Here is a 10,728-nt window from a genome sequence, read left to right on the forward strand (position 1 = left end):
TAACCCCTGCGTCCCCGTGGCTCTTCCCTGTCTCTTCCGCTCAGGTGCGGGCACTGAATCCCGAGGGCTCGTTGTGCACCTTTGGGAGCGAAAAAGTCCGGCTGACTTACCTCAGGAACAAAGCCGCAGGTAAGGAGGGGCCGCCAGGCAGGTAAAGCACGAAACCCAGGACTTTGCAGAGGGAATGGGATGCTGCATTCACACAACAATCCAACTTAGCTTTAAGTGCGCTTATTTTGGGAATCTGCAGGTTTATTTATTAAATTTGCTTGCTATCCATCTCGCTGGGCGGCTTACATTAAAATAAAACCACTTAAGTGTGCAAAACGACCGTTTTGCACACTTACGACCGTTGCAGGTCATGTGGTTTATATTTAGATGCTTGGAAGCTGGTTTCATATTTATGACGGTCGCAGTGTCCCCTGAGTCACCTGATCTCCTTTGGCGAACTTCTGACGAGCAGAGTCAATGGGGAAGTCAGATTCACTTAACGACTGGGCGAGTAACTTAGCAACTGCAGTGATTTGCTTAGCAACTGTGGCAAGGAAGGTTGTAAAATGTGGTCAAACTCATTTAACCAACGTCTCACTTAGCAATGGAAATTTTGGGGCTCAGTTGTGGTTGTAAGTCAAGGACTATCTCTTTTTATACTTTTAAAGTTCACAATAAAATTGCAATGACAAGTTATCACATTGCGCTGCATTTGAGACTAACCAACTAGCCAAAAGGTACTACTACCACTCTATAAAGCCTTAGTAAGGCCACACTTAGAGTCCTGCATGCAGTTTTGGTCCCCACACTATAAGAAAAGAGGTTGAGACTCCAGAAAGAGTGCAGAGAAGAGCAACCAGGATGATGAGGGGACTGGAGGCTCAAACAGACGATGGACGGTTGCAGGAACTGGGCCTGGCTGGTCTAGGGAAGAGAAGGACCAGGGGAGACAGGAGAGCATCTTCCAGTATTTGAGGGGCTGCCCCAGAGAGGAGGAAGGGGGTCAAGCTACTCTCTAAAGCCCCTGAAAGCCAGAGAAGGAAGAATGGATGGAAACTGAAGAAGGAGAGATTCAACCTGGAAATAAGGAGGAATTTCCTGACAGGGAGAAGAATCAACCCATGGGACAGAAGTTGTGGGAGCTTCATCCCTGGAGGCTTTCAAGGAGAGACTGTACTGCCCCTCTGTCTGGAATGGTGCAGGGTCTCCTGCTTGGGGGTCCAAGGTCCCTTCCAACTCTGTTAATCTGCTAATTAAATCGTTCGCTAACGCCAGTGCCTTGTGCAAATCTAAATTTGATGTGTGAGGAGCCTAAATTTTCTTCCTTCCTTCTCCAGACCAGGATGAGTTCGAAGTCCCCCAGACCACTGATAACAGCCGGCGATACCTCATGAGGACTAGGCACAAGCGGTGCTTCTCTTTCAGGATCTCCGAGGAGGAGCGGCAACATCAGAGGAGGTGAGGTTGATCGGAGAGGGGGCAGCCTGGGGACTTTCTAACTGCTGCTACTCAGACCTTACACAAGCTGTTGCGAAATCTGCTGCCATTCTCATTTAGCTAAGCCAGCGAAAAGTTTGCACTGCAGGCCAAGGTTGATTAATTGTAACCCTGGTTCGTTTTGATGTGGCTCAGCATATAATGCAACTCCAAATGGTTGGATATTTTTATTCTTATGATTTATTAAATTTGTTCGCCACCCGTCTCACCACAAGGCAACTCTCAGCAGCGTATAACAAATGTTTGCTTAACAAGTAGTCCTCAACTTACAACAGTTCATTTAGTGACCGTCCAAATTTCCAATGGCACTGTTGTGGCCCGCCAGTTGGCAGCAGATTCGGAAAGTGAGGAGGTTGGGGAGGAAGATGGGCCAGTCCTGGAGTCTGGGGAAGGCTCTGAGGAGGGCTCTGTGTCGGAGGCAGAGAGGGGGCCAGAGCCGTATGCCAGTTATCAGCTGCCTTCGGAGTCAGACATCAGTGAGGCAGAAGAACAGCTGGAGCCTGTTCCCAGTGTGCGCATGCGCAGAGTTGCCAGACAAAGGGAAGAGCTAAAGAACAGGGGTCGACTTGGGAGGAAGGCCGCAGGTGGACGATGAATGGCCCCTCCCAGAGGGAATAAAAGAGGAGCGAAAGGGACGTGGAGCTTGCAGGAGACCATTAGTTCGCTTAATTGGTTTGGAGACTCCTGGCCAAGTTGTGCAGAGATCGGCCTGGCAGCTCTCCAAGCCAGATGAGGTCTGTGACCGTAAATCCTCCCTTGAAAGACTTTGCTGGAGGGGAATGAGCAGAATTCACCGTCAGTTAATAGAAGGGTTTTTTGTCAGGACGAGGAGTTTGTTTCAGGCTCTTGGGAAGCCTCGGTCAAAACAGGTACTGGAAAAAGAGACTTATGACTGTTTTCCCATACTTACGACTGTTGCCGTATCCCTAGCGTCACGTGATCAAAATTCAACCGCTTGGCAAAATTATGCTGATCACTGTGTCCCCGGGGGGGGGGGGGGGCACGTGATCCCCTTTTGTGACCTTCTCACCAGCCAAGTGAATGGGGAAGTCAGATTCACTTAACAACCAAGTGTTACCAACTTCCCTATTGCAGTGCTTCACTTAACAATGGGGGCGAGGCAGGTTGCAAAATGGAGCAAAATTTGCTCAACTGTCTCATTTAACGGCAGAAATTTTGGACTTAATTGTGGTTCTAAGTCGAGAACTATGTGTAGGCTAAATAAATACCGTATGCTAAATAAAGAAATAGTTCTGCATTGCTTAGCAACGGAAATTCTAGCCCCGAGTGCCGTCATTAAACTGAGGCGGAAGACTGATGGAAGGGAGCAAGTGAAGGGAGTTGGGGGAACCCAGCCAGGAAGCATCTCAGGGAGTTGTGTCGCTTTGACCCGCTGCCAGCTGGCTGGCACCTCTTGAGCAGGGTGCCCCGTGCTAGGCGCTGCCTCTCCTCTGTCCCTCGCAGAGAAATGATGCGCAACCCCAGTCTCCGCGCTAAGCTCATCTCTTCCCCGAGCAACTTCAACCACCTCGTCCACGTCGGACCGAGCGGAAAGCAGCGTCAACTACAGGACCTACACTTGGTGAGTAAACATGGTTTTGCTACCCTTTGCATCAGGGGTCCCCAACTCCCGGGCTGGAACTGGACCATTTGGACCTGGCTGTGCAAAGGCGACAGGCATGCTTTCTGCTGCTGCTCACACGGAAGTGTTCTGTCCCTCATCCATGGCCACTCCCCAAAGCCGGAAAGGTTGGGGACCACAACTGTGATGGCACGGCACAGAGGCAACACAGGCAACTGGCAGTTCAAGCCGCCCCTTTATTGCTCCAAATTTCCCCAAACGCTCCCACGTTTCTGGCCAGTCCCAGAGAAAAATGATGGCAAATACACACACACAAGCACAGGAAATCCAGAAAGAATGCAAGGAATCCAGGAAAGTTCAAGCACTCAACGCCCCAGGAATTCAGTGTTTGTTCCCGACAAAAACCCCTCCCCACAGCGTCTCCTGAAGTCTCAGTCCCCAGGTGTGCCTTGTGAAGAGAGGCAGGGCGCTCTCCTCCTGAGTAGCCGGGTCATTCTGCACTGTTCTCGCCTTCTCTCCACTCTCCGTGCTCTTGGATCAGGAGCGGGAGGTCCTTGCTCCTCGTCTTACCTCTGTCTCTCATGTTCACCGCTTAGTCTCTCTTGGTCCTCCTGCCTCCACTTCCTCCCTGCCTACAAGCTGTCCCAATCCTGAAAGGCCTGCCTGGCCCTACCCTTCCCCATTTTCTTCCCAAGCCAACAAAGCCGCCCCCTCGATCTCCAGTTCCAGTTCATTTTCCCCGCAGATTCAGACTCCAACGGGGGCATTACAACGACTTTACATGGCTGATTTATCCCAATCTATCACCAGCCTCCCTCCTGTTGGATCAGGTCGCTGATACAGTGCCACAATCAGAGTTTGTTGCACCAAGTCACAACACATTTGACTGTGATGGTGGTGGGGTGTTGGTGCTATTTGCCTATTAAAACAGTTCCACCCCTAATGCAAGCAAAGGGCCAAGGTTTGCCCTCACATAATGGGAAATCTGGGGGGGTGCCACAAAAAACATAAATCATATTTTGTGCCTCCTGACTTCATGCCAGCAGTGAAACCAAGAGCTACAAGCCACAAGCCACAATAATATTATTATCCACGTATTATTGTATCACCTAGACCAGTGCTCCTGGGCACCCCCAAAATCAAATAAACATTTTAAAACATCTAACACAATAAATATCAATCGGTACAACCCACCGGAACCAACATTCTTCGGGGTCCTCCCATCATTTTAAAGGATGCACCCCCCCTCAAACTCCAAAATATTTGAGAACAGGTGGGCTAGGCCACAATTGACAGGAAAAACTCACAATTGACCCAATGATGGTTTGGTTGTAAAGAGGGAAAACCAGCCCCAGCACAGGAAATGCTACCCCGTTCTGATCTACGCCCTGTTAGGCATAGAATCAAAACCACGTGGAATCTTAGTGCCGCTTTGTAAAGCCTTGGTAAGGCCACACCTGGAATACTGCATCCGTTTTTGGTCCCCACGTTACGGAAAAATATTTTTTTTTGTTTTTTTTTACAAAGGTGTTTTTAATTTTTAAACAAACAAAACAACATAAAACCATCATCATTTTCAAAATGAAATTGTAAATGAAGATGGCTTTAAAAGATGTTTTTTTTTTGTAACAAGTTTTTTTATTTTCCTTTCAAATTCATTCTTAGATATACATTCTTATAACTGTTATTTAACATATGTCAATTCATATCATTTTTCTGTCTGTATATTTACATTTTAATATTTTCTTATTTCCTCCTCCACCCCTGTATTTATCATGTGTTGCCTGAGATCTTTATTTCATGTTTTGGTCCTTTTTCTTTCTATTTATACCTTTTTTCAAACCCCTTGTAAAATCGCCCCCATGTCCTGTGGTACACTAATTCCTCTTTGTCCTTTATTCTCAATGTCAACCTGTTCATTTCTGCACAATCTATTATCTTCTTTATTGCTTCCCATTCCGATGGGAAGATGTTGAGGTTTTGGAAAAAGTTCAGAGAAGAGCAACGAAGGTGATTAAAGGCCTGGAGACTAAAACATACGAAGAACAGCTGCGGGATTTGGGTTGGGCCAGTGTGGAGAAAGAAGGCAGGACAAGAAATGATGGAAACTAATCCAAGAGAGATTCAACCTGGAACTAAGGAAAAACTTCCGAACAGTAAGGAAAATTAACCAGTGAACAACTTGCCACCAGAAATCATGGGTGCTCCCTCACTGCAGATTTCTAAGAAGAGACTGGACAGTCACTTGTCTCAAATGGTCTAGGGTCTCCGGCTTGAGTAGGGGCTGGACTGGAAGACCTCCAAGGTCCCTTCCAGTTGTATTGTTCTTCAATACTTTTAGAATAGAACAACAGAGTTGGACTTGGAGGTCTTCTAGTCCAACCCCCTGCCTAGACAGGAAACCCTATACCGTTTCAGACAGATGGCTATCCAACATCTTCTTAAAGACTTCCAGTGTTGGGGCATTCACAACTTCTGGAGGCAACTTCTGTTCCACTGATTAATTGTTCTAACTGCCAGGAAATTTCTCCTCAGTTCTAAGTTGCTTCTCTCCTTGATTAGTTTCCACCCATTGCTTCTTGTTCTACCCTCAGGTGCTTTGGAGAATAGCTTGACTCCCTCTTCTTTGTGGCAACCCCTGAGATGTTGGAAGACTGCTATCCTGTCTCCCCTGGTCCTTCTTTCCATTAAACTACACATACCCAGTTCCTGAAACCGTTCTTCATATGTTTTAGCCTCCAGTCCCCTAATCCTCTTTGTTGCTCTTCTCTGCACTCTTTCTAGAGTCTCCACATCTTTTTTACATCGTGGAGACCAGAACTGGATGCAAATATTCCAAGTGTGGCCTTACCAAAGCATTATAAAGTAGCATTAAGACTTCACGCGATCTTGATTCTATCCCTCTGTTTATGCAGCCTAGAACTGTGTTGGCTTTTTGGGCAGCTGCTGCACACGTCTGGCTCCTATTTAAACGGTTGTCCACTAGGATTCCAAGATTCCTCTCACAATTACTACTATTGAGCAAGGTACTACATATACTGTACCTGTGCATTTTGTGTTTCTTGCCTAAGTGTAGAACCTTACTTTTTTCACCATTGAATTTCATTTTGTTTAGATAGTGCCCAATGTTCAAGTTTGTCAAGATCCTTTTGTGAATGACTGATCTTAAAATTATGTTTATTCTGCATGCAAGAATTGGGCATTTCTTAACCTGCTTCTGTAGATAATTCAGTCAGGAGTCTTTCCAACGTAACATTGTTTATTCGCCACCTGTCAGGACTGCAGACATCGTTTTTTGGGGGATCATTGGCCTGCCACACTTTCTATTATTCTACTATGCATTTTCTATTGTGGGAAAACGGGAGGGGGCATTGTAAGTAGTTAGATGATATGTAGCCATAACAACCTTCTTTCTAGAAAGCCAAGGGCATCCTTTGTCTCTGCACCTGACCGGAACTAGATGGGTGGAAATGCCAGCGTGGCAGTGGGAGAGTGGACCATGGGATGGACTTGTGGGTGTGGGGGGCAAGATCTTGAACTTTCAACTGAGTGGGGAAAACCGGGAAGCTTTCAGATTTGGGTTTCCCCAGATGTGCCAATATGGCTCTTTTAAATCAATTGGAACTTTGAGGAATCCTTTGCCTCCGACTCTGATTTAATTTTGGATGCTATTTGTAATCCTGACATTACCCCACTTCTTCACCCCACTTTCAGGCGCAGGAAGAGAAGAAGTGGGAGGCCGAGGTCCGAATGCGTTGCAGCAGCCTCTCCGAGATGCGACGGCCATCGCCCGAGGGCCAAAATGGGACCCCTTTGGGGTCTGTTTCCTCATGTAAGAAGAACCCAGGGAAACAAGAGCCACTTGGGAATGTGTGTGGAGGGGCTTTTAAGGGGTCCTTGAGCAGCAGGGTGGGGAGTACGGGTAGTCCTCAACTTACGACCACAATTGAGCCCAAAATTTCTGTGGCTATGTGAGTTTTGCCCCATTTTGCGACCTTTCTTGCCACCGTGCTTAAGTGAACCGCTGCAATTTGTTAGCCACGTGGTCGTTAAGTGAATCCAGCTCCCCCCCTGGACTTGGCTTGTCAGAAAGTCGCAAAAGGGGACCGTCATAAATACGAGCCCGTTGCCAAGCGTCTGAATTTTGGCTGCGTGACCGTAAGGTCATAAGCGTGAAGCGGTCGTAAGCGTGAAAAACTCTTCATTCACTAATATTACAAGTGTGGTCTTCCATCTGCATGGACTTCATATCCCAGAATTCTCAGCGGTAGCCATGATCGCAGGGGGATTCTGGGAATTGAAGTCCACTCACCAAGGGCCTCCCCTGCAGCTCCAGTCTCTTGCTAATTGTCTTCCCCATTTTCTCATCACACAGCAAGACTCAAGTCAGCCAGTTCAATCTCTGACAACTCCTCCGTGTCTCCACAGTCGCTCTTCTCTGGCGTTTCGTCACTGGGAGAGGTAAGCGACAGCAAAAATGGAGGCTGTGAGTGTGGAACTGGCAGGGGTGGTGGTGGTGTTTCTTTAAGATTTAGATGAACAGAGTTGGAAGGGACCCTGGAGGTCATCTAGTCCAACCCACCCCTCCGCCCAAGCAGGAGACCCTACACCATTTCTGACCAATGGCAGCCCAGTCTCTTCTTGAAAGCCTCCAGGGATGAAGCTCCCACAACCTCCGAAGGCAACTTCTGTTCCATGGGTTGATTGTTCTCCCTGTCAGGAAATTCCTCCTCATTTCCAGGTTGAATCTCTCCTTGGTCAGTTTCCATGCATTCTTCCTTCTCTGGCCTTTGGGTCCCTTGGAGAATAGCTTGACCCCCTAACTCCTCTCTGTGGCAGCCCCTCAAATATTGGGAGATGCTCTCCTGTCTTCCCTAGACCAGCCAGGCCCAGTTCCTGCAACCCTCCATCATATGTTTGAGCCTCCAGTCTGCTCATTATCCTGGTTGCTCTTCTCTGCCCTCTTTCCAAAATCTCAACATCTTTTTTATAGTGTGGTGACCAAAACTGGATTCAGTTTTCTAGGTGTGGCCTTACTGGGGCTTGATAAGTCGTGATTATGAACTTATGCCACACATGCCCAAAGTGGCATGCAGAGCCATGTTGACTGCCATGCGCAGCATTGCTGTCCTTCCAGGTTTCTGGTGCACATGCGCATATGATGATCAGCTGGCCTTTATGTGTGCAGCAGTGCTGGAAAGTGGAAGAGCCAGTCTCCCACTTTCCGGAGTAAGCATGTGTGCTGGCCAGCAGATTGGCGCATGTACATGTGCGGCAGTAAGGACTTGCCAGCTGGTGCGCATGTCCGCACCGGAAACCGGAAGCACATTTTTCGGCACACACATGCCGCCTAAGCAACTCCTCTTCCTAGTGCGCAAAGCGCTGCCTTTTTTGACACTCAGTGCCGAAGAGGTTCGGCATCACTGCTTTATAGGGTGGTCGTAGTACTTCTTGACATGTCCCATGCGCGTTTGCATTGGTTGAATGGAGCTGCTAAAAAAAGCCAAAGCAATCCTAGCCTGTGTTAACAGAAGGACAAAATCCAGATCAAATGAAGTACCGTATTTTTCAGAGTATAAGGCGCATCTTTTCCCCTCCTAAAAGAGGGTGAAAATTTGGGTGCATCTTATATACTGAATGTAGCCCCACCCACCCACCGGCCCCCACCCTTTGGCCTCTGCCTCCCAGCAATTTTCCTCTTTGCAGAAAACGGGGGCTTGCAGAGGCTTCAATAGGCCATAGCAATCCCTGCAGCCTGAAACAGCTGATGATCGGGAGAAATTGAAAGTGAAACTTGCTGTTTGCTCCAGGTGGCAAATTGCTGGGAGGCAGATTTTTTTTTTCTTGTGCTAATCAGGCTGTTTGCTGCAAGGAGGTAAGTCAAGAACTATGAATGCCTCTAGAATGTTCAAATTATTAGACTTATTTTTTAAAGACTGCTTTATTATTATTCTAGACAGCTTAAGAAAATGAAGAAGCTTTTTAAAATAAATGCTTGATCTGAAGAGGCCCCGTGCTATTGTATCTTCTTTTAAATAGCAGAGAATAATTTATACTTCCAGAAAGCCACATCAATTTTAACAGCATCTGTACACGTATAGTCTGAAATGTAACACTACAAACAGTGAATATTGTCTGTACAGTTTGTTGCAAGGAGGCAAATTGCTGGGAGGCAGATATTTTCCCTTGTTTTCCTCCCCAAAATCTAGGTGCATCTTATACTCTGAAAAATACGGTACTTTACAAAGCCTTAGTAATAGCACACCTAGAGTGTGAAGCTTCCTAAAAATGCCCTAACTAATTTATCAAGCATCGAGTCAAGGTTCAATAAAAAAATCAGTCATTTATTAGGAGCAGCATTAGGCAATATCTGCTCGCAGTCAAGTCTCTGCTTTGATTTTCTTCTGAATTTTTCCCGTTCCCTCCCCTCAGTCTGTGTCATAAATCACATTACCCTATAAGATGCACTCCTCCCAAGCCAGCTGCAGTCATCCCAGATCCGACTCCAGCCAATAGTATGCATGGAATGCACTCCTTCTCCTTGTCTCCTATGACAACGCTGGGAGTTGACATTGAGTTCTACCTCCAGTTTTAGTCGTCACAATATATAAAAAAGATGAGAACCTACCAAGAGGGCCGAGAAGAGCAACCAAGAGGATTGCACGATTGGAGGCTAAATTATACGATGAACAGTTGCAGGAATTGGGGATGTCTAGTCTAATGAAGGGAAGGACTGAGGGGGTGGGGGACATAATAACTGTCTTCCACCACTTGTGGGGCTGCCCCAAAGAAGAGGGGGGTCCACCTATTCTCCAAAGCACCAGAGGGCAAGACAAGAAACAATGGATGGAAACTTATCAAGGAGAGAAGCGACCTAGAACTGAGGAATTTCCTGATAATTTAAACAATTAACCAATGGAACTATTTGCCTCCAGAAGTTGCAGTTCTATAAAGGTCTCCTGCTTGAGCAAAGGGGTTGGACTAGAAGACCTCCAATGTCCCTTCCAACTCTGTTATTGTTAGGATCTCCTGCTTGAGCAAGGGGGCTGGACTAGAAGACCTCCAAGGTCCCTTCCAACTCTGTCATTCTGTAAGGATCTCCTGCCTGAGCAAAGGGGGCTGACTAGATGATCTCCAAGGTCCCTTCCAGCTGTCTTATTCTCTAAGGGTCTCCTGCTTAAGCAAGGGGGCTGGACTAGAAGACCTCCAAGGTCCCTTCCAACTCTGTTATTCTGTTTCCGTTGGAGTTTCCTCTCTAAAACACTACAACCCTCTCTGTTTCCCCACCCCCCCCACAGCAGGTCTCAGATTCCAGTCTTCCGTCCAGCCCAAGGAGCACCAGCACCACATGACAGGAAGAGCTGTCGGTGCTCAACCACAATGCCACACCCGAAACAAGACGCCGGTGCCAGTTTTGCCACTGAACACCCAGCTCCTTTGATGCTGCCTGCTTGTTGCTATCTAGGGAGGCAGGCGAGGAAGACGAAGGACGGGGGAAGCAGCCGGACTCTGGGTCTGCTGCAGGAAAGCCACCCCTGTGCTGCACTTAATCCAACGGTGGGAGACAGTGGATCCATGTCCCTCCTGCACTACACCCCCCCCCAGGAGATTCCTTGGAGGAAATAGGAACGGCTGCTTTGTGGATCCCACTGCTGACA

The 10,728-nt window shown here is 47.5% G+C and overlaps 1 protein-coding gene across 5 annotated transcripts in view; it reads left to right on the forward strand.

Annotated features, from left to right (window-relative positions):
- Positions 1–10,722, forward strand: part of CDC42BPG (CDC42 binding protein kinase gamma) — a 101,987-nt gene extending 91,265 nt beyond the window's left edge. For 2 of the 5 annotated variants that reach the window (XM_081967814.1, XM_081967812.1), the window contains 7 exons: positions 45–129; positions 1,329–1,449; positions 2,953–3,070; positions 5,986–6,096; positions 6,785–6,902; positions 7,446–7,531; positions 10,369–10,722. In XM_081967814.1, the coding sequence (XP_081823940.1) occupies positions 45–129; positions 1,329–1,449; positions 2,953–3,070; positions 5,986–6,096; positions 6,785–6,902; positions 7,446–7,531; positions 10,369–10,422 (693 nt within the window). In that variant the 3' untranslated portion in view covers positions 10,423–10,722. The remainder of the gene's footprint in view (positions 1–44; positions 130–1,328; positions 1,450–2,952; positions 3,071–5,985; positions 6,097–6,784; positions 6,903–7,445; positions 7,532–10,368) is intronic. The other 3 variants (XM_081967813.1, XM_081967816.1, XM_081967815.1) reach the window with 3 other exon arrangements.
- Positions 10,723–10,728: the final 6 nt, after the last annotated feature.

This window comes from Natrix helvetica, assembly GCF_964273705.1.
Source record: "Natrix helvetica genome assembly, chromosome: 16".
NCBI lineage: Eukaryota > Metazoa > Chordata > Lepidosauria > Squamata > Natricidae > Natrix > Natrix helvetica.